The sequence below is a fragment of the Archocentrus centrarchus genome, chromosome 23 (genome assembly GCF_007364275.1).
Source record: "Archocentrus centrarchus isolate MPI-CPG fArcCen1 chromosome 23, fArcCen1, whole genome shotgun sequence".
Taxonomy (NCBI): Eukaryota; Metazoa; Chordata; class Actinopteri; order Cichliformes; family Cichlidae; genus Archocentrus; species Archocentrus centrarchus.
Genome location: NC_044368.1, coordinates 13,893,187 through 13,920,157, shown reverse-complemented (window position 1 = coordinate 13,920,157; position 26,971 = coordinate 13,893,187). Strand labels below are relative to the sequence as shown.

The 26,971-nt window shown below is 39.9% G+C and overlaps 1 protein-coding gene across 1 annotated transcript in view; it reads left to right on the top strand.

Annotated features, from left to right (window-relative positions):
- grm8a (glutamate receptor, metabotropic 8a) overlaps window positions 1-26,971 on the top strand; it is a 266,173-nt gene that overhangs the window by 225,366 nt on the left and 13,836 nt on the right. Inside the window, exons 7-10 of the mRNA XM_030720317.1 lie at window positions 9,812-9,951; window positions 13,345-13,491; window positions 15,513-15,934; window positions 18,021-18,387. Coding sequence (XP_030576177.1) covers window positions 9,812-9,951; window positions 13,345-13,491; window positions 15,513-15,934; window positions 18,021-18,387 — 1,076 coding nt within the window. The remainder of the gene's footprint in view (window positions 1-9,811; window positions 9,952-13,344; window positions 13,492-15,512; window positions 15,935-18,020; window positions 18,388-26,971) is intronic.

The window sequence follows — 26,971 nt, the reverse complement described above, 5'->3', positions numbered from 1 at the left end:
GAGTGCAAGACAGTGAGACAAGGGCAACGCTTTGGGGGGGGTTAAGACAGATAAAAAAGGATGAACTTTGCTTTGTCGATAACAGCTTTGGGTAGAAGAAAACAGTGAAATAAGAGTCATCTGCAATCTATCCATTGGGCAAGGAAGAAAAATGGAAGAGAAATCCAGGGCATAGTATGAGTAAAAAAAAAAGAAAAAACATTTTATTTTACTTTAGGGGCTGAGTAAAATGACCTTCAAGATGAGCTGACAGGGATATATCAAACTTTATGTTCAGCTTGAAGACTTGGACGGAAAGAAGACAAAGAGAAGGATGAATTTTAAGTTAAACTTAACATGACATTAGAAATGACAAGAAAAAGCATGAGAGAGAAACACAGAGTGAGAACTGTAATGGAAAAAGACGCTAAACTTTCTTTGGTTAGAACAACCACAGGAAGGGGAGGATGGAGAGCAAACCGCCTTGGTTTCGTATTCAAACAAAATAAGTGGAAAGAGAGAATAATGGCAGAAACCTAATGCAATGCATGACACCTGATTAATGTTGGCCATCCCTACAAAAGTGGGTTTACATTTAAAAACAGCCTTTTTAACCACAACTACCTCAGTTTCATTCATTATTATCAGCTTAAAGAAAAGGTGCTTTACTAGGCATTTTTAAACCTTTTTTCCCATCTTTTAGGTCTGTTTATCCCTAAATTATTAATAGGGACAAAATTGTTTGGATGCAGTCCAAGACTGAGTGAAAACACTTTATCCAGTAGCTGTGAATGGCTGCAAAATAATCCCAGGAAGAAACTCTCCATAACAGTGCTTGTTTTTGCCACAGACAGACTCAGATTTTTATCTTGACTGTTTTTGAGCTCATTACACCACACTTTTACATGTGTTGATATTAAGTCAGCAATATAAGTTGAGCATTGTCTTACCCTCACTCTATTTCCACTGAAAAAACTTTCTCCTTGAGAACTATGGGTTTTTTTCCTATTTGCCTGGCAGTACTCATCTTGGTCAAAACACTCAAACATGAGAGTGCGATTGTGAACGTGTACGGACAGGAGTGCTTTCATTATTTGTAGCTCAGCTAGCCACAGCTTCAGCCCAAGCATACTCTGAAAGTCATAGCATTCCTCACTCAGTATTGGTACAATTTCAAACATTTTTGTCCTTATTAATAATTTGTACCCCAAATGTGTGAGAAAAGTTTTCATAATATGGTCAATGTACTCAGACTTGCCAACCTTCCCAAAAACCTAATTTTATATTATATTTTATATATTATAGGGCAACCCTATGTTAGCTGCGATAGGCTCCAGCTATTGGTAATAACCATTAGGGGCCCAAAAACACATGATTTCATTTTCAAAATCAAAGGTCAAGGTCACCAAAAAAACCCCCCAAACAAATCCCTGTCTCCCATTATTGGTAAATTCTTTAAATTTATATCTCAATAAATTTATCATCTATTGCATGAAATTTGATACACATGTATAAACAGTTACTGTTGATAAATCATTGTCTTTTTCTATTTTAAATTTAAAGACATCATGACCGCATGGTCCACTATTGTTATTCCTTCCACTGAGGTCTCTTGAATCACACTTACTGAAACTACTGGCAGATACTATTTATGGCGGACAAACAGCTATGAAAACATAAGCTCCCTGCACCTGTTGGTAGGCGAGGTGACAAATAAGCAGCAAAAATGTGTATTTGAAGGCTAGGGTTGATCCATTCTATGCTCAACAGTGACACAAGAGTCATTGAGTCATCTTCTAGACATCTTCTAGACATCAGTTTTCTTAAATGTTTAAGCACCAGAAGTAGTTGGTCGTAGTTTGATTAAAATGCACCCTCTTTATGATGTAAAGCACATATTACAAAGCAACATTTGATAGCATTTATCACCAAACATTGTAAGTGTACTTCCTCACATGACCACCAGAAATGCCATCTGTGCTGCTCATCCTTTATTGCTCATCGTAATGGATGATAACAGCCTACTAAGCCTTCCAAGGTAGAGGAGGGCACCCGCTGGCGAAATGGGTATGGGAGTAATAACAACAGATAAGGGCCATTAAGTGGGCTGATATCTAAATTAGGTGTCCATACCTTATATTACTATTATATCACCTTATGTTATATGCAGAATGGCAAAAGCACAAGATTAAAATGAAAGAAAATGCAAAGCATATGTATATATGTGTGTGTGTGTGTGTGTGCCTGCTGATTAGATGTGTTTGTATTGTCCTGTCCAACAAACCTGCATTGTAATATAATTAATTTATGACAATTTTAACTCCATTAATCCTTCTCTTTATTGTCTTAAACTATATATATATATATATATATATATATATATATATATATATATATATATATAAAATTCTGGGTTGTGCTTGTGTCTCTGTGAGTGCATAGCTGCCTCTCGCACAGTTGATGTGCAGTGTGATATTCATACAGTGAGTGAGCTCTACCACAGAAGGCAAGGTGGTGTTACCTGTAAGAAGGCTACTTTCAGTTGCTCCCTTAGTCACAAGGAATCACCACTGTGGGTAGCTCCACAGCTTTGTCCATTAGATGCCCTTCCTGAACCAACTCCCAATGAATTTGCATCCCTTCCTGGGATCAAACTAAGGAGTTTTCCCTTGCAAAGTGAACGTGTAAACGACTATAACATGGAGCCACCATGACACTACCTGCAGTGGCTGTGGTGCAGTGGGTAGGCGCTCGCCTTGCAGGTGGAAGGTTGCAGGTTTGAGCCCCTGCGCTGCGTTGTGTCCTTGGGCAAGACACTTAAACCACACTGCCTAACGGTAGTGCCGGTCTCTGGCTGCATGACCGCAGATGCTCGTCTCTCAATGAGTGATCTGGAACGAACATTTCGTTGTGTGCCTTGTGCACACAATGACAATGAGTTGAATCTAAAATGTGTAAATAATTTTCTACTAATCAGTTTTGTTGCATCATATTTAACACAACAGCATTATAGCTTTTATTCTACTATTATTTGTACATTCACTCTACTTTTTGTATTTTTCAAAAATGTTGGTTGGTGTTTCCCTGTATGTTCTGTCATCACAGTCACACCTGCACACAAAAATTATTTAACTTATATACAAAACTGTTATCTGCTAACCCAAGCTAGCAACCACTGATCTGTTATATTTGTATTCATCTGATAAAATGAGAGCAAAGGATATTGGCTGTATCAGGGGTATCACTCATACAGCCTGCAGGCCAGTATTGGCTCACCAAAGGCCTCAGTCTACCACACTGACAGATTTCCAGAGTATAAAAATTGCAGCGATGAAGAGCATCCTTTTTGGACTCTTCAGTGTATTTTGCAGCAGGCATTATTGCATTTCAAGTTTTTAGGAATGGATCATGCCAGAGCGGCTGTCCAAACTGTCAGTTTCATCCAAACCAGAGGTCTGAATTATTCTGTTTTACAGCCTTCACGCTGACAAAGACGTTACCCGTGACCTGCCAAAACATACCAAAACAAAGTTTTAGCCAAGAGTCAGTTTTCTTTGAGTTGCACCAGTCGATTGACTGAATGTGGAAAAAAACCAAGTTTTTACCTTGGCCACTGATGGGTGGAGGGAGGTTATGCTTTCATCCGTTTGTTTGTTTGTCTGTTAGCAATTTAAATCAAGAAGTTTTGAACCAAAATTGATGAAACTTTGTGGAAATAATCATAGGGAACCAAGAACATATGATTTCATTTTCAAGGTCAAAGGTCAAGATCCCCAAACATTTCAAAGATTTAACAATCCCAATCTGTCATCGCTTGTGAAATTTAAAAATTCACATCTCAGTGAATTTTTCATCTATCATGATGAAGTTGGCTCGAGACTTTTGCACAGCACTGTCTGCATTTTTCTGTGTGTGGACTGATTTTTGTGTATGCTTGTTTCAAATGCAACACAGTGTGTAGAGATAACTTAAATATAAAAATGGGGAAGGGTTTGCACTTCTACAATGTTCACATTAAGTCGAAGAAAGAATTTTGCTTTTTAAAAGTTTAAGTTTGTTTTGTTTTTTTTACTTTATCTGATGGTTTACTCCACAAGACTGCAACCAGTGTAACTATAAGTAATACTCGAGCTCACTCCTCGACTGTTTTCTCCCTTTCTTCTGCCAAGTTTGTTAATGTAACTCCTTGTTTCTTGTTTTGTTTATTTCTCTTCTCCCCCGCTTTTATTCCCTGCAAATTGCATTTCTATCCCCGGCTCAGGCTGTTTTGTCTCTTTTGATCAACTTAATATGGCCCGCTCCCTCTGTTTTTATCGCTTTTCTTAGTCTTCTCTCTTTTCCATTTTCTCCAAGGCCGCAGTGAATGCAAATGATGACACAAATATTGCCTCAGTAAATTCGTTTTGTAATTACTGGAGACTGCCATACACCCCCCCCCCCCCCCCCCCCCCCCCAAAAAAAAAAGTGTGCATGGGTCCACATAAGTTGGGTCTGTATAAAATATGTGATGTCATTTCCCAAAGAAAACTCTATTTTGTCCACAATTTGTCCTTTGCACTGTCTCCATCTTTATTTTACTTTCGCTGTTTAGCCAAACTGTTTCATTGTTATTCACAGTGAGAATCGTTTAGATCTGGATCCTCTTCAAACATCTTCCATTATCAGCGCTGTTTCCCTCCGACAAACTATCTCCATGCCTGTTTTGTGTCTGCACAGACAAGGCCAAGTGATAACAGAGAGGCTTAGAAGAGAGATGAATTTAGAGGAAGGGATGGGTAAATCGTGCACAGAAGAGGGGGAGGGGGAAATGGTTACTTTTTGAGAGGGAAAAGCTGCAGGATGAAGCAAAGCTGGAGGTAAGGAGTGATCGGATGGGATGAGATGACCAGCCACGAGGGTAGTGTTGAAAACTGTCTCGAAAAAGGCTCCAAAAATGTCTTTTTATGTGATAGAAAAATTCAGAAAGGACACAAAAAGAGTAGAAATAAGCCCTGAGAACTACAGTTAACCAGCTGCTCTGTTTCTGTCCTTTCCTCTGCGAGAATGTGAAAATGACAGTACTTTTTTTTTTTTTTTCTGGGATAAGTTCAGGCTTCATTATTACTTCTGTCATTTCTTATTCTCTTTTTGCGTTTCTTTCCCTGTCTGTCTGTGTCGTTTTCCCCTATTAGTGCTATCGATGCATAGCACACAGATGGGAGCCTGTTGGCAAAGAACACACACACACACAGACCTATGTTTTATTAATGCATGCTGCAGTGTAGTTTTTGCATCTTCCCTTCATATAAATTTAGTCTCTGGTATGAAAACTTGCTATTCTTCCTTGGTGCTTATTAAATGTACCAGGCGAGACTTAAGGCTTTTTAACAGCTCGTCTGCTCGTTCATCGTCAACTCTTTAATTTTTCTACCATCATTCTTTTTCTTTTTTCAGTTTCTCTAGCTCAAGTAACAGGCATTTTGTATATTTTGTGTCCTTTTGCTGCCTAACTTCCATCTTCCTGCTTCTGTCTCTGTCAGCTGAAGTGGTTTTAAAGGCTATGCTAACAGATCTCCCTTTCTATCCATTTGTTTCCCACATCTTCCATTCTTCCCTTTGCTGCCAAACCAAGAAACACCTGCGCACTCATATTTTACCTGGTTCTTGTAATCATTAATTTTACCACATCTTTCTCATTCTCATCTTTTTTCTACCTTTTCTATGACTGTTAGGCTAGCTAAGGTTGGAGGTGTTTCTGCTGCAAAGCTTACTTTCATTCCAGTTTTCCTGACCTTCATTCTTTTCTTCTTTTCAGCTCTGTGAGATGCGTGTGACTGACACTGAATATATTCAAATCTAGTGGGAACGTAAATCAGTTCTCCGTCTTCTTTCCTGTGCCAATATTACTGATTCACTCTTATTTCGTCCTTCTTCCCTCTCTGTTAGTGTGTCTCTGTCTGCAAGCTCATTCCAGCCAAATTTAAATTCACATTGGCTTCTTTGCGTTCTTGGTTATTAGATATTTTATTAGATTACTGAAGCAAAAGGTCATGACCTGTGATCTTCTTCTTAGCAAATCTTGAGGGAAGTTGTAAGACTGTATTGTTCATACCCAGAGGGATAGCCTCTGAGTCTATGGGGAAGCTACAGAGCGCTGTTGCTGGCAGGCCTGGAAACAGTATCTTGCCATAGGACACTTCAGTCAGGCCTTTGTCGTTATAGATGCCTATCTGGTGCTGCGAGGCAACCTGCAGAGTTAAAATAAGCCCTAGAAAATGTTTGCTGCACATACACACTCTCCCTGCCTTCAAGTAGAAATTTTACCTGTTCTCACTGCGCTCAAGCAGCACAATCCCAGCACCCAAATCCCCCTTAAAAGAAACACTCCAACTCAGAGATTTCAGTGTTTTTATAAATCGCAGTAAGTGAAACAATATGTTGTGTTACCTACATCTTTCCCAAGGCCTTTTTCTGCACTTTATGTCAATTAGGAGCATGTCAGCTCTGGGTTATGCAGAATGAATACATCAGAGGCAAATAATTTGCATAGAGAAAAGGAATGATAAACTGTGATCCCAAACAGCAAACGGTTACAAGAAATATTTATGACACATGGATGTTTAAGGAGAAAAACGTGTCTTTTAGGCAAAATGCAGCACTTACTTCCACGTGACAAGTATGTTCTGCAGTGCAGCATCTTCCTTTGAAAAGCAGAGTATAATGGGTATCACTATGGGTGAGGTGGAGGTGTGTTGCTAGGGCAACAGGTGATTTCTTCCAAGGTCAAAGCAACTAAAGCGAGAAGTATTAAAAGTGTAAAAGTGGTTTGTCACTGCTCCTACGCTGATGAGACAGAGAACATTAAAACAGCAGAAAAAAAAAATAATTAAAAATTTTGATTAAACATCCTTAACGCTGTGAAATGATGTGAAATGTTATATTGGTTTGTCAGCAGCATGTACTGGCTTCATAATGCAAGTTCCTGTTATGCCTATTGTGCGTTTCTGCTGCTTTGATAAGCACACTGCCTTCATCCACCATATTCAGAAATTTCCAACAAAAAGTAAAAACACTATGAGGTTGAATAATCAAGGTAACCACCGCGTTCACAGCGAACAGTCCGCCTTAACTCCGTCTCCATTCCGAGCAACAGCTTATGAGCTGCTGAATTGCAAAGCAGTCCTAAAGAGGCATGATTGGTGTGGTTGAATATTACAGACGAAAGCCAGCCAATACGCATGGGGAGGAAAAGTGACAAGCTTCTTTTTTTTTTTTTTTAACTCATGTATTGGCGTTAGATGCACACAGCCCAATGCAGTAGTAAATCTGTCAACCCAGGCATTATTGTAGGCAGTGGCTCAGTGTTGCTCATTGGTATGTTTACTCCTATTGTGAAGGCTCGAGCTTACACTTGCAATACGGATGTCAATGGCTGTTGCTATGTTGGATTTCTAAACCCAGAGAAAGTGGAAGATCTTACCCAAGGACACTACGTGTAACTTGCAACTTGTCAAAAGCAAACTTGTAACAGCTTTATATCACACCCTTCTTTATCATGTATTAGACTCTAAGTGGGGACATAATTTAAAAAATTAACATGATTCTGTAATGAAAGCAGACTTAAACTAATCAGAGAATTATTTAGAATTGGAAACCAGACTTCCTGCTGGCCATTAAAACATTTCCAGGTTTAAGACAACCTGGCCTCAGTTTTTAGAACCAGAGGTTTCGTCCATCTTTATATACAGTCTGTGGTTTGTGGGAAAGATAGTGATGCCTGTTTTGATTCATTGGATATCAAATCCTGCCATTCTGTCAAAGCTGCCACCATCTCAAAGATACACAGAAGGTGTCCTTTGGTGTTAGTGCTGGGTGATTGTAGTACTGACATGGGTATCACTCTCAATTTGTCAGATATGAATGATTGTTAAAGCCCGCTTGTCACATTTAAAAGCACCAGGAAACAGTATGTGTTATTTTTCATTGTGCAGAACTAATGGGTATATTTTTCACATGCAGACATGACCTTATAATAATTATGACATCAATGACAAGTATCTGTTGTCTCAATCCTTCTCAATTCATCTTTCTTAGACTCTCTCAGTAAGATTCCCACTTATTACTGTGTTCACTCTCTTTTACCCATTATGTGCATATCTCTCATTATTCTGCTCACAGTGGGCCACTTGTGCGTCTTTGTCTCTGAGTTTGTCTCTTCTGTCCTTCATCTTTTTTTTTTTAACTTCTTCCTATTGTTGTGATTGGTTTTCTTCCTGTCATATCGTGAAGTCATTCCTCTGCCTGCGCCACACTTTTATCACACTCTATCTCCTCCTTGCGTCTCTGTTAAGTTTGGTTTCTTTTTTATCACAAAAATTTTTCCTTCTTTTAAAAAAAAAATATTTGTTGATGTTTTTTGTTTCTGTGCTTTCTTTTTTCCCTCTGACATGCTCGTCTGTACTTACTCAGTTTCCAGTCTTACACTATTTATCTCTTCTTGGTTTAAACACATAACTTTTTCTATATTCCCATCTTTCCCACATCAGCCTTACTGTATTAATGAGTTTTTTACACAGGTGAAAGCACAATGCAGTGCTTTTACCACATGTACGCTATAGTTGGATTACTTTTATGCTATGTCAGATTAAGTAATTTGATTTGATCTCATTGCTGCACAGAGAGAGAAAGAAGAATAATTTCTTTGAATTTGTGTTAAGCCTTGCTGGTGGTGAGGAAGCAAATTGTGGTGGACATTGTTTTTCTACAACACCGCTCTACTGAATCTCCTGGTTGGCCTCACACTATGACTCTGAGGTTTGCCTGTTGTTTCTGTGTTTGCTCAGAGTGTTTTACTATGCGAAGATGCTTAGTGAAAACCCACCCTTACTTTCTCCCTGATTGCCTTATAGCCATGGTTAGACTTAGACAAAAATATAAGGCTTGAGTGCAATCAGAGATAGTCTATGAGGAAGTCTATTAGAAGGTCAATGAGAAAGTCTTTGTGAAGCACGAGTAGGAAAAAATAACTGTGTGTGTTAAACTCTGACACAAGGAGATGGGGCACAGAAGCAATGTGTGAATAAATGATTTACTGATAACTCACTCTGGTGCTGTAATATATATTAAGGATGTGATAATTTATTTCAGTCTATTTTAACACATAACTGTTAAAAAAAACATGTAGTTAAGCGGCTGTGGTTTAGTCATGTGTCACATTCTTTAACAAAAACTACAGTACAGTACTGTGCATAAATCTTGAACCACCCCTCATTTGTCTCTGTTTTGCTTGGAAAATGGGAAATAGGTGCAGTGATTTAGTGAAATATGCAAGCATACAGCAGAATGTTTGCTTACATGTAAATGTATATTTGCAATTTGAACGAGCTTAAAAATTGATATTTGGTATGACCACCTTTATTCTTCAACACAGCCTGAAGTCTCTGAGGCAGCTTTCTTGTCATTTCTTTAAAGCAGTCTTCAGGAATAGTTCTCCAGGCTTCTTGAAGGACATTCAAAGTTTTTCTTTGGCTGCCTTTTATTTAATTCTCTGTCAAGATGCTCCCACACTGCTTCAGTGATGTTAAGGTCCAGGCTCTGGGCTCTGGGGAGGCCAGTCAATGACTGATAGTGTTCCAATTGCATTCATTTTGACAAGATCCTCCCTGACTAAAATGCAGCCCCAAACCATGACAGAGCCGCCACAGTGTTTTACAGATGGCTGTAGACACTCACTGTGTCTCTTGACCTCATCTGCTTGCACTTTTCAGGAGTACTGTCCTGATCAATAAAAGTGGAATAGCATCACATGAAATTATTAAATTGACACAGTCTTTAAAATGTGTTTCTGTTTCAGGAAGTGCCGGTACACCAGTGGTTTTCAATGAGAATGGAGATGCGCCAGGAAGATATGATATATTCCAGTACCAGATCACCAACAGATCTACTGCAGAATACAGAGTCATCGGCTCCTGGACCAATAAATTACACCTCAAAGTGAGATTTTTACACATGTACACCAGTACACAGAGACTGATTTTCATACAGTATACAAAACTTTCCATGTTTATCACACACACAGATTGAATGTAGAATAAATAAAATGTGGAAAAACAAGGCAAAAACTGGGGAAAACAACTTAAAAATGAAGGTGAAGTACAACTAAGTACTTATGTAATATTTTCAATTATATTTTACATTCTAAAAAGTTGTTCAATGCAAACATGGCGCATATTGTTTCAGATGTGTTTCCAACTGTGTGACTTCTGTGTCCTGATGAAAAATGTCACATGTTTTGATTTGACTTCTTTATTAAAGCTTCTGAGATGTTATAGATCAGACACCTTGGAAGAATGCAACTTCAACATGACTGTGAGCAGCTGCCATGATTTCAAAATCCCTTTTTACTGGTCTGGATTTGTTTGAGTTATTTCTCTTATTCAGGAGCAAAAGTTAGTGGAAGTTGGACTTTCATTTTTTTTTTTTTTTACAAGCAAGTGTAGGTCTTTGCTTCTATTGAGAATGCTAAGCTTTGTCGAGGAGAGACTTGCAAAGACTCACAGCGGTACAAGGTCACACACCTACAGAATGCATATAATAGCCTGTATATTACAGAACCTGGAGAATGTACAATGCCTACTTAGATCCACAGAAAAGCAGATAATTGAATGCTTTAGCAAACTGAAATCTCTCTTTCTCTCTCACTGACTTACAGTCACATGCCCACAAACTCTCTGAGCACGTGGCAGTGCTAGGTGTTATAAATCCACCAAGGACTTCATTAGAAAGGCCAGATGACAGATGAGAAGACTAATAGACACAAACTGCTTTCTGGCTGATGGACGGTCTGGCTGATTGTGTGTGTGTGTGTGTGTGTGTGTGTGTGTGTGCGTGCGTGCGTGTGCGTGTGTGTGTAGTTGTGTGAGAGAGAGACAATGACACTGCAGCAGCACAAAACAAAACACCCAGCAATTTAAGTCACACATGATTTGGCACTTTAACACTTGACAAATTAACAGACATATTTAATTTGTTAAAAAAAATCCAGGTGGGTTTGTAGATACGGAGGACGGTGTTGTAATTTCAGGAGGTGGAAGTTTTTTATGATGAAGAAAAAAGTTTGACTGTTCATCGTTATAAATACAAGACAGCAGCAAGTAAGTCTCAAGATTTCTTGATCAATGTGTTTAGACCCATTCAAACCCTCACCAGTCTGAGTACTGGCTCACTTAAATACAATGCTGTGCAAAAGTCTTGTGTCACCCTTCAATTCTTTATATTTTCCTTTCAAGGAGCCAGACTTTGTTGTCATTTTTGAAGTGGTCTTAAGCAACAGTTCTAAAGGCATTCAATCAATCATTCAAGCATAAAAAGGCACCTAACTCAAGAGATGAGCCAGTGTTGTGGCTACACAGACAACCGATTTTAAATGTAGGCACTTTAGATACTTTGTTACCAGCAGCCTGTCACAAAAACATAATTTTTTCCAATTTCTTTTGTTGAAGCTATGAAAAATGCCAAAGATAACAGAGTTTGACAGCACAAAATAGTATTTTTGCAACAACAAGGTAATTCCCAAAGAGCTATTAACCAAAAACTTTGGATATCTTGGCATGGTGTGTAGCATGTCTTTAAAAATTGTGGAGAAACTGGACAACTGGAGGGCAAAAGAAGAAGTGGCAGGCCGAAAAAAAACTACAGCAGATGAATAATATCTGAAAGTCATGTTCTTAAGAAATAGGAAAAATCCAGCAAAGATATGAGAGATGCATCTAACCCTTCACATGAACCATCTGCTGTTCATTTGAGTAGATCTAGTGTTGACTGCTGTTCACTGAAGCGTCATAAATGGTCTCAGTGGAAGGGTGGCTGTCAAGATGCCATTCCTAAGGAAGGGAAACAGGGAGAAAAGGCTGAGGTATACCAAATTATACAAGAACTGGACTGAAAATCAGTGGCAACAGGTCTGATGGAGTGATGAATCCAAATTTGAAAATTTAGGTTCAAATCATCACCATTATCATCATCAGAGGTGTAACAGTGAGTGTCTAGAGCCATTTGTAAAACACAGGGGAGGCTCTATCATGGTTTGCGGCTACATTTCAGCCAGTTTTGTTGGAGATGGCACAAGAAAGTGCCATCAGGTTTTGAATGCAGTGCCATATGGAAAGCTTCATTTTTCAGCATGGATTGGCCTCCCCAGAGTGTGGGATCATCTTGACAGAGAACGGAACAAAAGGCAGCCAACATCCAAAGAAGAGCGCTGAATATCCTTCAATAAGCCTGGAGAACTATTCCTGAAGACTGCTTAAAGAAATGACAAGAAAGATTGCCTTGTGTTGAAGAATGAAGGTGGTCACACCAACATTGCCTTAAAAGCTCTTTAGAAACTCTGTTTTTGTCTTACATTCTGTATTTCCATGTATGTTTGCACGTTTCAGTGCAAACTGCACCTATTTCCCATTTTCCTAGCAACACATACAGAAATGAGGGGTGGCTCAAGACTTTTGCGCAGTACTGTACTGTAATTATGCATTAAATATGCCTTTCGATAGAAAATAAGGTGTCCGTGTACAGATATTAAATGGGGGATATGAATTAGTAATGAACAAAAGTACTCAGTAAACAAAATGTCTCCTTAGCAATATACATATACCATTCTTGGATATTAAACTCCACGTGAATGTGTTGCTGTTTGTGTGTCAGTAATCAAGTCAAATCCACGTTTTCCGTTTAATGAATTTCTCCTCCTAACTAGTTGTTTTAGGACTGGCACGTTTTGTGTTTAAAACAGTAATTTTCAATTTTATGCAGCACCCTTGGCAATGGTTAAACCTCAGGGAGCGTGGTAATGGCAGACTTTCTCACAACTGCTCGCACACATAACTACAAATTAGAACGCACACATGCAAACTCACTCATAGAGGACATACGGAAAGCTCAGGGATTCACTATAATGCCAGCATGACACAAGCACAAACAAACAAAATGCACACATGGAGAAACATATGCGTGTACACACACACACACAAACACACACACACACACACGCACACACAGAAGGAAATACAGATGGCCTATTTGTGCCAGATCTGATTATGGTCTGATTGCTGGCTTCCAGACTAGCTGGTGTTAGTTTTGTGCCTGGCAGCACTCAGGAAAATGATCAGAGGATCTGCTTGTGCTAATTGCTCTGTGAGATGCCCCGAAGACACACTTTTTTTTGCAGGTACAGAGAAAACTGAGTGTTAAAGGACTGTTAACATACAGTTTATGGCAGGTTCAGCAGATGGCTGCCAATCCTTATGCTCCAAAATGTCCCGTGAGAAAATGAAGAGCTTTATTTTGCCATTTCAACACACAAATCATAATATGCTGTGCTTCTTTCAGGTGGAGGCCATGCATTGGAGGATGGGTGACCCGACTTTCCCGGCCTCTGTTTGCAGCCTCCCATGCCGTACAGGTGAAAGGAAGAAAGTTGTGAAAGGTGTGCCGTGCTGTTGGCACTGTGAACGCTGTGAGGGATACCACTATCAGGTAGATTTCTGAAGAGGAGTCATCAAAACATCTCAGTGTGATCCAAATATTAAAATATCACAAACACTGTGGCATCACAGGCTGCACACAAATCGGACTAAAAGTTAATTTATCTTTGACAAAATAAATAAATAAATAAATAAAAATAAATCATGCATCAACACTGTAGCAGTTTTTCTGTCATGCTGAATTCAGCATAGTCTCATTATTTGCTTTAAAACACCTTGATTATTTGTATTTTAAAAAGCTAGAGAAGCCTCCAGAACTTGAACTGTGGACGTGACCTGTAAAATAATGAGCTAAAATGTGGATTTTAATCATATCTCTAACATTCCTTATACTTTCTCTATAAAACAGTGCGACATTGTAAACATGTTAGTTTCTGCATGCATCGGCTTGCAGACAGCTGCCGCTTATTCCTGCTCAGCAGAGTTAAAGCCTGAGTTTATCGTTTTAGCTCATTTTAGGCAATCAAGAAAGAAGCACTTAAGATTGTCTGTGTTGAATTTCTGCATAGAGAAAAAACGCCAGAAACCCAAACAAATTTGAGGTGAGGGAAACCGTCTGATCACGCATTTCAAAGATGCAGTCATGATAAAAAGACAGTGCATGCTCTTTCAGTTTTAAACTTTTACGTATCAGGATATGATAACACTCAGCCAAAATACAGCAGCAGTGTGCGAGAAACTAGTACACCCTAAAGTACAGCCTTACTGCTTCTATAGGAATCAAGAGAGTCAGGGACATCTAGGTGCTACTAATCAAAAGCATTTGATTAATTGATCGTCAGCAGGTGTGAGCACCTCTGTAAAAGCAGAAGTTCTGTTAGGATGGATCATTCAGGTGTGTGTTAACACAGTGCCAAGGAGGAAAGACACGAGCAACAATCTTAAAGAAGCAACTGCTGCTGCCTATCAGTCTGGGAAGGGCATTTCCAGCAATTAGAAGTCCATTGTTCTACAGTGAGAAAGATTATTCACAAGTGCAAAATATTCAATATTCAAATATGCAAGACAGTTTCCAGTCTTCCCAGGAGCAGACATCTGAGCAAATTCATCCCATGGTCTCAGCTAGCATGTTAAATGTTAAATTTCATGACAGTACAGTTAGAAAAAAGTGAAATAAGTATGGCTTGTTTGGAAATGTACATACCCCTTGTTAATTAAATTATCACTGGGGACCATTTCAAAGCCCATCAGCCTTCCTCTTAAGTTAGAAAAATCCATGAGTGAGCAAGTATGTGTCAAAAATATTATCATGCTCAGCAAAGGAAAAAGAAACTATCAGTTACAACAGCAGCAGCTCGTGTTTATCAGGGCAAGCAGTCAATAGTCATTTTGCAGAAACATGCAGTTGCAGTAAAATAATCTGCAATCAGTAATCGGCTGACACATACCTGCGTGTCTGCTATGTGTCAAATGGTGTAAAAATATGACAAAAACAAGTTTGCAACAACACAGCAAGCGCACAGAAAAGTGTAACATATAATTCTCCTTAACAAGTAAATTCACAGAGGGAAGTAACAACAGCAGCTAGTTCATCCAGCTTTTATTGTACAGTCGCTGACTCTGCTTCTCTTTGTCATTGACTCAGTCTGTCCCAAAATATTTACATAAATGTGGTGTTATCAAATTAGATCGTATCTACGGAGATCAGGCGGGGGGTAAGAGTAATGTGTGTACATGTGTGTACATGAAAAGATTTTGGGAAAAACTCCCTGTTCTGTTCTGCAGCCTTAGTGCGCTACAGTGTACCACCTTTCCTTCTGTAGAGGGTTCAGGTTAGATTGATCGCAGCAGTCCAAGATAATGCAATAGGTCCGATTGCAGGGAGAGAAACTCGAGACAACAAAATGACATCAAGGCCCATCACAACAGTAACAGTAACCTGGCCGGCCTCCCATGGAGAAACATGACAATGTAGCCTGTTTTAAAATGAGGAAGCAAAACATAAAATTCAATTTAGTAAAGGAAACTGCTTTCAAAATAATGCATATTATCAAAACTCTCTCTCTCCACTAGGCCTCAGAGTTTACCTGTGAGCTGTGCCCATATGAGATGCGACCTGATGCCAACCGCACTGGGTGTGTTCCCATTCCGATTATCAAGCTGGAGTGGCACTCGCCCTGGGCCATCGTCCCCGTCTTTATCTCCATGCTGGGGATCATTGCCACCTCTTTTGTCATCGTTACTTTTGTGCGGTACAACGACACGCCCATCGTGCGAGCATCAGGCCGAGAGATGAGCTACGTCCTGCTTACGGGAATCTTCCTGTGCTACGCCATCACATTCCTGATGATTGCGACGCCCGACGTGGGTGTGTGTTCACTGAGGAGGATTTTCTTAGGCTTAGGGATGTGTTTTAGCTACGCTGCGCTGCTCACCAAGACCAACAGGATACACCGCATCTTTGAACAAGGGAAAAAGTCTGTAACAGCACCCAGGTACAAAACATCACCTATATGTCATTATGTGTGTATTCGTGTTTGGTATATGTAAATTGTGATGGGTGCAGTGGGGTCAAATATTGCTGTAAGTGTGGCTTTTTTCCACTCAGGTGTGTGACTTAAACTCCACTGCCTACTTTTCCAGATACTTGCGGTCATTACTCACCATTTATTTTTCATACATTATTTATGAGAGTCATGAACTAACACTTTCCTATTGTACTGCTTGCACTCAGTGTGAGTGACTCTGGGAGAGAGCATCCACTAAGTGGCTAAATTGTTAATGCAGGATTTAATAGTGCTCAGGTTCATGCCCCTGCTATCCAGACAGTTGGCTTTTTTCCTTTTTTTTCTCCTTATTCTTTTTTCCCCATCCAGCTACAGACTTTTTATACAAAATATTTTGAGGCTCTTTACAGGTTACGGTAGTGACTCTAGGTAGTCGAGCACTGAGCATCCTTTGAACCTAAGAGCTTGAAGGAGTAGCTTGTTTCTTCCATGCTGATGTAAGTGGAAATATAGCTTTTGTTTTTGGCCGTGATTTGCACCCCCCCCGTTTTGATATCTCTGTCATCCTACACAATCATCACATTTTCTCTTTCCACTTCTGTGTTTTCTTGCAGCTTCTCCTCCTTGTTTCTCCCTTTCTTTTTTGCTATAAAACCCATCATTATATTTTCCCTGATCTCGCTCTAGCTCTAGTGTGGATTTGTTGGAGTGTATATGGCTGCATTTATAGAAATCTAATATATTGCTGCTGCCAAGTGGGAGACTTGTCTCAACCTTTTAGAGTCTAATAAAACTGTTTTCTTTTCATCTTATTGGGACACGATTTTTCAGTGTTTAAGTTATTTTTGGACCGTACCGGCTGAAGACTTTATGAAACTCAAATCCCGTGGAAAATAAAATAGATCTATTCTAACAGTGAGTCTCAGTGGATCACCATAACAGCCACTGCACTGAACCAGCTTGAAATGCTACACCTGATGGAGCCACCCATTCCTGGGAGGTCAAAGAACAGAGATAAAATGTGTGTACTGATCCCCTAAGCTGGCCATTGGGCACAGATTTAAGATGCCTATTTATGGGTTAGGCTTTTTTCTCACTGAAAACTGTCACAAAGTATAAGTCTACATCTGTAAACAGACTTTATTACTGCCCTACATGCCAGCTGATATTCTGGCATTAACTAAAAAGTAGTCTCTGTAGATCCATCTCTGCATTTGAATATCCAGAATCTGTCAACAAGAGAAATAGAAGCTTTCTGCTTTCCATTCAGTTCTGTCCAAATTATATTAACCAGTCATGTTTGAACAATGTTTTTGTCCAATGACAATTAAGCGTCAAGTACCTTTTTAAAATGCATCTATATTTGTCAGCAACGACCGGCTGCCGAAACAGGAAATCTTGGACTGCATCTCTGTTGGCTACACCAGAAGCTCTAAAAAAAACCCCAGCCAACTACCCCCCCAGAGGTTAAGTCATCAGACTTGCCAATTGCTATTTAACTATGTAACACTGAAGCATTTTTCAAGTTCAGTTTAATTACATTTTCAGTTCACAACAAGAGTAATCTCAGGGTGCTTTATATTGAAAGGTAAAGACCTTACAATGTTAAAGGGTAATGATCTGATCCCCTGTGAGCGAGCACTTGGTGTCGGAGGATGAACTGCCTTTTCTCAGGAAGAGACCTCTGGCAAAACCAGGCTTAGAGAGAGGTGGCCATCTGCTGAACTAGTAAGGGGGAAGGCATACAGTTGTGACATATAAGTACATGACGAGTGAAAAGAGGGGAGTGGAGGAAAGATACTGAGTTCATTATTGCTAGAACCTATATGGCAGCATAACTAAAGGATTGTTCAGGGTCATCTTATGAAAAAAAAAGGAGAGCATGTCTGTCAGAAGACAAACTGGGAGCTGGTTCCACAGAAGAAGAGTCTCATAAATGAAGGCTGTACCACTTTAATGGCAGATAATGAAGCAAAGTTAGTGCACCCAGTGTTTTCACGAGTGCACATTTTCTGGCACTGATTGCAATTTTTCACCTTTGCTACACCAAAATCAACCATCCTGTCTTTTGCAGGTTCATCTCTCCTGCCTCCCAGCTCGTCATTACGTTCTCCCTGATCTCAGTTCAGCTCCTGGGTGTCTTTGTGTGGTTTGCCGTGGACCCTCCCCATACCGTAGTGGACTACGGCGAGCAGCGGACCCAGGACCCCATGGCAGCACGTGGAGTCCTCAAGTGTGACATCTCAGACCTGTCTCTTATCTGCTCCCTGGGTTACTCCATTCTGCTGATGGTAACGTGCACAGTTTATGCCATCAAGACGCGAGGCGTGCCCGAAACCTTTAATGAAGCCAAGCCTATCGGATTTACCATGTACACCACCTGCATTATCTGGTTGGCGTTCATACCCATCTTTTTCGGCACGTCCCAGTCTGCAGAAAGGGTGAGTGTGTTTATATTTTGGGTGACACTTACTACAGCCAGAGGACATGAATGTCTGTTGTTAATGTCTGTACTTCAGCCCAATCAGCTCCAGGATTTCTGCAAAGAGCTTCCTTAACTGTTTGTTTTCCCTTTGTATCACCATTTAAAATTTTGATCAGTTCTTCTTGGAACATCGCCATCTACTGTGAACAGCAGGGTAAATGTGTGTGTTTCAGTGCTCTTGAGCAAAGTTAGATGTATTTTTTGAATGTAATATTTTTTTAAGAATACCAAAACTTCACTGGCAGGTGAAAGGTAGTTGTGCAGCTTATGTGCTTTTTGTTAACATGGTTAAAATCTCCTTAGGAGATTTTGAAGAAAAGTTTGGAATTGCATTTTGAGTCATATATTTGATGTATTGCTGTGGCAAAAAGTATCCTTATACTACCCCCCTGCAAATTTTCAAAATCAAAACCGCATCTCTTGGCACTGGAGTATGGAAGTGTTTTACAACTGTAGCTATACTATTGGCTTAGAGTCAGAAATCTCCTGACAATCCCTCGTGAGTACAAGAGGATTTACTGTCTGTCTGGACTGAAACCATGCCATGGTCTGGGCTTATAAACAGTTATACTGTGGAGCTTATTCTTCCTACCTGTAGTTAATTCTTAATGGGTATTCGATGTGAATAAAAGCCATGTGAGGTGTGTGAGGGTGTGAGTGATAGTGGTACTGGCTCTTAAACAGTGTCTTTTCACCTTATCAGCTTAGAAACAGTGGGTTTGAATACACACCTAAACACCAATATAGCTAATCTGATTCATAAGACCATACACATATTGAAGCATAGTGTTTACTGGGGCTAAAGCAGCAGTGGTATATTGATTCTATTTCTTGATAGTGCGAATATTCTGCTTTCAACAATAACACACTTCACACACTCAATGAGATTCATGGCAGGTCATTGATTGTAGATGTCACATTTTTTATATCACAATGCTAAACACATTTACTTTACATTCTCTGTATAAAGTAAATGTGCACATTACTGTAGATAGATAGAAATAAAAAGGCATATACAGTGCTGTGAAAAAGGATTTACCTGCTTCCTGATTTCTTATTTTTTTTGCATATTTGTCACATTTACATGTTTCAGATCGTCAAACAAATTTTAATATTAGACAAAGATAACCTGAGTAAATACAGAATGTAGTTTATAAATGATGATTTCCTTTTTTAAGGGGAAAAATCTAGACTAGACTATCTAGACTTACCTGACCCTGTGTGAAAAAGTAATTGCCACCTAAGCCTAATAACTGCTTGTACCACCCTTGGCAGCAGGAACTGCAATCAAGCGTTTGCGATAACTGGCAATGAGTGTTTCACATTGCTGAGGAGGACTTTTGGCCCACTCTTCTTTTCAGAATTGTTTTAATTCAGCCATATTGGAGGGTTTTCAAGCATGAACAGCCTGTTTAAGGTCATGCCAAAGCATCCCAATCAGATTTAAGTCCAGACTTTGACTAGGCTGCTCCAAAACCATTTTGTTTTTCGAGCCATTCAGAGGTGGACTTGTTGGTGTGTTTTGAATCATTGTCCTGCTGCATAACCCAAGTGCGCTTGAGTTGCAGAGCATGGACTGACGGCCGGACATTCTCTTTTATGATTTTCTGGTAGAGAACAGAATTCATGGTTCCATCGATTACAACAATTCGTCCAGGTCCTGAAACGGCAAAGCAGCCCCAGACCATCCCACTACCACCACAAGTTGGACTGTTGGTACGATGCTCTTTTTATGAAATGATGTGTTAGTTTTATGACAGATGTAACGGGACACAAACCTTCCAAAAAGTTCAATTTTTGTCTCATCAGTCCAGAGAATATTTTCCTAAAAGTCTTGGGGATGATCAAAATGTTCTTTTGGCAAACCTGAGACGAGCCTTTGCGTTCTTTTTGGTCAGCAGTGGTTTTCTCATTGGAACTCTGCCATGGATGCCATTTTTGTCCAGTCTCTTTATTATTGTTGAATCATGAACTCTGACTTTAACCGAGGTAAGTGAGACCTGCAGTTCTTTAGATGTTATTCTAGGTTCTTTTGTGACTTTGTGGATGAGTCATCACTGCTCTCTTGGAGTAATTTTGGTAGGCCGGCCACTCCTGGGAAGGTTCCCCACTGTTCCAAGGTTTCTCCATTTCTTTTTCTTGATAAAAATGCATTTTGTATTTATTTGGGTTATCTTTTTCTAATATTAAAATATGTTTGATTTGAAACATGTAAGTATGACAAATATGCAATGAAATATTGTAAGAAGTCAGGAATGATATATGGCGTGCTTGTTTGTGTGTGTCTCTTGCACTTGTACAATTCACCGATGCATCTCGCTAACTAAGCTTACTAGCATTAGCCGATAACTTGGCACTACACCATTTTGTCCAATTGTAGCCACATCTAGCTCTCAACACCAACGTGGTGGCTATCAAAATGCTAATAGTGAGTCTCCAAAATCCAGATTTCCCTTTCTCTCCCTCTACCCAAAAACTTTGCAGCTTTGATATCTCTTCTTATTTTGGAGTGTTAGTCAGGAGTTTTTCATTTTTCCCTTTCTCTACATCTAAGCCCATTTTCCTTTCAAGACGTGTGCACGCCTCTGTCGCATGGCAAAGAGCTGACATCAAAGTGATCCCGTCTAATCACACATCAGGGAAATCATACTCTTGCTGGATGTTTCATACACTCTCATTTTTTCCAATAAGAAGTTTGAGTCTTGGAGTAATTGTTGATGCAATACATTTTAAGTGAATCTGTGAGTTTGGTATTTCTCTTTTTCCCCTAGAATAACCTTATATTACAGTTATATCAAAATAAGGAGAATATTACTTGTATACTCTCCTCATCCATTCATGGGGTTCAGACAGGTTTCTTATGACTGCTCGTAGATTCTCAAATCCATCAGGATACTGTGTGTTTGACAGGCCAACTGCTCTGTGAGTTGCATGTTGGGCAATCGTGACTACGTGTAATGTTTTGTGCTTGTGACCATTTAAAGGTGCTGAACGTTTCATGGCACCATTTTGCACATGTCTGACTGCACAAGTAATTTTGTGTGCGTATTTAGGAGGGCATATCTATGTGTGAATGCACGCTATCAGACACACTGAAGTGTCCTGTCATATTGGATGGGCAGAGCAGCGCCCATGCCTTGTTTGCTTGGCTAATTAGATTGTCCATCAGCAATTTTGTGTGCATTTTGTGTTAGCATGTTTGTCAGATGGGTTGTATTTAATTGGAATATCCACCACTGCACATTCGCTTGTCTCTGTATGTTGTTTCTAATTGGAATATCCTCTGGAGTGTGTGGCAGCTGGCTGGCTAACACAGAAAGCAGAAGAGAGGGAGGAGAGAGTGGAGTGAAAGGAGTAAACAGGTAATGATGTGACTTGCTGATGGGGCTTTAATGAGGAGAGCTCTACCAAGGGCATAGGTTCGGTTTCAGAAAGAGGGGAGGGTGATGGAGCTGCACTGAAGTTAGTTGGAGGTTAGATGACAGCATGACTTTTTTTTTCAGCAGGTGTGCTTCAGTGCTGCTTTTTATTCATTGTTAGAGAACACATATCAGTGGGAGCATTTCAAACTTTTACATTAACAAGAGAATCTTTAACTCAAGGTCCTTCGGCTAACACCTTTTCAGATTCTTCAAGCACATTTCACGGCCCATGTTGGCAAATAGTTTGCTCAGCTGCCATGGAGATACCACTATATTCCCAAAAGTATTCACTCACCCACCCACCCAAATGATTGAATTCAGGTGTTCCAATCATTCCCATGGCCACAGATGTATATAACCAAGCACCCAAGCACACAGACTGCTTCTACAAACATTTGTGAAAGAACGGCTCGCTCTCAGGAGCTCAGTAAATTCCAGCGTGGTGCCGTGTTGGGATGCTACCTTGTCCCACGAGTGTTTCTGCCGTTGCCAACTTGGTTGCAAGAAAGTGACAAAGAGGGGTGGCTCTAACTGTGAAGTGCTCATTGGCTAATGACTCATTAGCCAGTGAGAGAGAGGTTTCATAACAGATATAACCCACTATTTTGAAACATAGACCAATTTTTACAAAACAGACAATTTTTTCAATTCAATATGAACCAAAATGAGTGACTGAGTACATAAAATAAGCAGAAAAATCTCTGCAGAAGTCAAGATTGAGAGCGTGTTCAACCACAACTATCACCATCTGGTGGCCTTCAGATAGAAAACACTTTTAAGGCAGTTTAAGGCACTTTGACATCTACTTCATTTCCAGCCCAGAAGCTGCATCCATGTTTTATACTGTCTATGAACTTAAACCACGAAGTGCCACTTGCGTGTGCCACCACAAATACTTCCTGCTTTGTTAGTCTATAAAGAATTGCTGCTGTTGGTGTCCACTAGTGCTTCCATTCTATACTGCTTGCGTCCATGAACAAAAGTAGGAAATAAATAAAGTGGTGATTCTCCATAAACATGATTCTGAGCATATTTCAGGAATTGAGACCTCGGTGGCCTGCGCGTTAACGGTTAATTATGAGGCAAATTTTAAAATCACTGTTTTATAGCCCAAGATGGTCTTTTGCACTCACAGTAAATAGCCTTCTTGATATTTTCATGCTGATCCAGTGACTCTCATTTAATGACCTTTACCCTTCCCCACACAAACAAGCAAGCACTGTGTTCAGTTTTGGTCTGGCTTTTATGTGCAGCTGTTGTCTGTACTTGCTGTTCAGCCATCCTCTTGTCCATTTTGCTGCTGTTTCTTAAAGACAGCGCATCGCATGTCGCACACTTTTTAGGATTTCTGTGTTCAGCAGCCAAGAACCATAGGTTTCCTACGATACTGTAAGGTAGCTTTGTAAAAGTTTTGAAAAACACAAATAAGTTTAGGCTGTTCTTACAGTCGTGGTACTGTACATGTATACTTAGAATTGCTTTATGTAGTTCATTTACTGACAAATATAGTCTTGAGATTCTCAGTCACAGCGGGCAGAGACAGAGAAGAGGAAGAAAGCAAAAGGAAAACAACAACACAGAGAGAGAGAGATAAAAATTGCAAAGGAGTTTTATAATGAGAGGTAGAGGCGTGCAGGAGGACCGGGAGATACAGGCTAAGAATGTGAGAGATAAATCATCAAAGGAAGGGCTTCTTAACCAAGTATTGTTATGAAATAGGTCATGCTTCTGTGCAGAGGATGCTGGCTCCAAACAGCTTCTGCCACACCCTGAAGAAATGTGAAAGGTTGCGCTTTGTGAATGTGCATGTGTGCTTCCCTCTACCTCTCTCTGCTTGCTCTAGAGTCCTAACCGCATGTTACATCCTCTCTACAGCTATCTCTCTCAGTGTGTGCCTCATCATTCCTTTGCCTGACTCTATCGACTTAAGGCCATCTTTCATTTCTCTTCTCTCTCCTGTCTCTGTTTGTTTCTCTTTATCTGTATGTCTCTTTCTGCCGCTGTGTGAGCCCACTCTCTTATTTTCCAGATGTCCTAAATATGGCCAACTTGTTATTTCCTGCCTCCGACTGGGGAAGAAGCAACCATTCGGCTTCTCCTCACAAACCCACTCACTGTCTTTTTCGCAGCAGGTGGATTTTCAGTAGGTTTGTTCTTGAATCGTTAAGCGTGCACCAGTTGCTTGCCCAGACATAATTGATGAGTTTGATTGATTTGAGCTGCTGAGAGTTAAAACATCTACATGTACAGGTACAGAATAAGACAAGCCCAGAAGAAATCCTGTACCAAAGTATGACTTTCTTTATCAGATTTTTTTTCTTTTGTTTCTGGGCATGAATACTTTGGTCTACATTATGGAGTAAAACAATGAGATATGCAATACTGCCTAAATCCAGGCTAAGAAAAGAATGACTCATGCTGTGGTGTAATGGAAGGACACAGCTGCATGTACCGGAACAGTATGAATCAGCAGGTTCAATCACTGCTGCTCCTTTTCGTACACACAGGTATGCACCTTTTGTCTCCCCTTCACATTATCATTCAAAGTTTTAATCTTTAAGCTGTTTTTTTTGTAAAAAACACACATAAACACACTCTGCTGTCTAACCCTAGACAAAAGAAAGAGTCCTGACCTAAAAATAACCAACATAAGAAGTGGAAATATTGCAGTAACTGTGCTCATTTTTGTTCTTTTCTTGGAGATTATGTTTGATTTTCAGGAGTGTAAAACACATCAATCTCCTTGCATTATAAATCAATCTCTGTCCTTTACTACACACACACACACACACACACACACACAAAATGTCGCAGCTCGCTGTCGAAAGACAGATTTATGGCTGTAACTGTGGTCCCGGTGGTGCACCAGTGACCGCCCGAATCTTTACCAGGAGTAACCTCCAGTAATCAATCTATAGTAATCAGAAGAGGATATGAGAGACAGAGCAGGAGGGAGACAGCGGACTGAGAGGGTGGCAAGAGTGCTGAAAAAAGAGATAGGAAGTAAGGGGAGGTAGGGGTGTAGAAAAGATCACAAATGTCAAGTGGAAAGAGTGAGAATACAAGGCGAAATGCTGCAGAGAAGCAGTGAATCAGAGAGTGTGGGAGAGCACTCCGAGAGACATTATAAAAGATAAAGAGATTCAAAAGAGGTGGGACTGACACAGCCATCAAACATTAAGATGGAGGAAAGTTGCAAGGCAACATCAGAGAGAGAGATGATATAATGCGCATTAAAGAGGAGAAACTCTGAAACTGAAACAGAAATACAAAGAGACTGGGAGTGGGATAAAGAGCGACGTGGGAAACAAAATAACATTTCTGAATCGCTGCAGAATCGGACCGTTAACTAAAGCTGTGGCCGTGCAGTCATGAGCATCTAAACATCACAGCCAGTTCTCTCTGTGACACATCTGTCCCAGACAATGACTACAAACATTGCAGTTTTTATTGCGTAGCTTTTAATTAATATCCCTTCTTTGATTGGCCAATGGCTGATTTGTCTGCAGCTTATATCCGTTCTTTAGAAACTACATTCTTGAAGATTGTTTGCATTCACTACAACACAGTACGTGGAGTTGTGGCAGTGCAGATAACCACGGTATGTCCTTTGTATACGGCAGTGGTTCTCCACTGGTGAGACATAGAACTGCTGCATGTTGGGTACAGACAACAAGAAGAAAAATATAAAGTGAAAAGGAAGTGAAATTTATGATTATTTTTTGATAAAAACAAAAGGAGCAAAAATAAAGTTTTGTGATGCTATTGTGCTGACATGCACCTTTATTTAAGTAAAATTCCTTCTCCTCCTCTGTCACATCAACCTTCTCCATGTCCTCTTTCTCTATGTCCATGAATCTGTGGTCTTCCTCTCTTCCTCCTGCCTGGCAGCTCCATAGTCAATATCCTTTGCCCTGTATATCAACTGTCCCTTCTCTGCGCATGTCCAAACCATCTCAGCCTAGCCCCTCTAACATTGTCTCCAAAAAGCTCAGCCTGGGCTGTCCCTCTGATATACTCCTTTCCTGTCCCTCCTGGTCACTCCCAATGAAAATCTTCATCAACTCTGCCACCTCCAGCTCCTCCTCCTGTCTGTCTTTTAGTGCCACCATCTCTTCACTCTTGCTACCATCCTCTTTTCACAAATCACCCCTGATACTCGTCTCCATCCACTCCACCCTGCAGGCACTCTCTTGTTGCCTTGGACGGTTGACCCCAGCCATTTAAACGTATCACCTTCAGTGCCTCTACTTCTTGCAGTTGGGTATGCCATAAAAAATTGAGAACCAAATCCAAAAAAATGCAAAAAAAAAAATAAAAAAAATACTAAATAAGTAACTGGCTAAATGGTGAATTTAACTTAAAGTGAATTTAAGACCAAAATATAATCAAAGCATCTTTTATACTGATGATGGAGCATCCCAATGTTGTCTTATAATCAACTAAGATCTCAGCTTTTTTCCAAAGTAAATAATAACTACAAGTAAACACTGAGTTACAAAATGAAACCAGCCTTCATGTAAGCAGAATATGTGCACTGTTCACTAATTAAGGATTGGATTTTTCCACCACATGTACGTTATTATACAGTAGAAGCCCATTTTTGGTAGGTTGCTTCTTTTATTACGAGGATAGGAGTGGAGTCAGATGAGACATTCTGTAAATAAGAAATTGGCTTTGATTGACAAACACAACCTTTAAAAGTGCACCTTTTGAATTAAAAACTTCCTTGGTTTGAAGTGAAATAAAAAAAGAAAAAAAATGTGGGTGAGGTAATATACCAAAAAACATTTGAATATCCCCACACACACAACACAAGCTTGTAACTCCCGCAGTTGCAATGCAGGATCAACAGAACATGTACAGAGAACAGATCACATCTGAACAATGTTTTTTTGGTAGGGGGGGATTTAGACATCACCGTCTTCATTCTGACAGAGTTTACCAATCCTTGGGGTGATTATACTGAGCAGGCTGTGTGGGCAAAAAAAAAAAAAAAGTAAAATCTTTCATTTATATTTGAAGGAATGGGTTTTGCAATCTTTTCCAGGGTTCTGGTGGGATTTGGTCGTTTGACTGAGAATGGGAAGAGACAGACAGCAAGTGTCAGATCCCGAC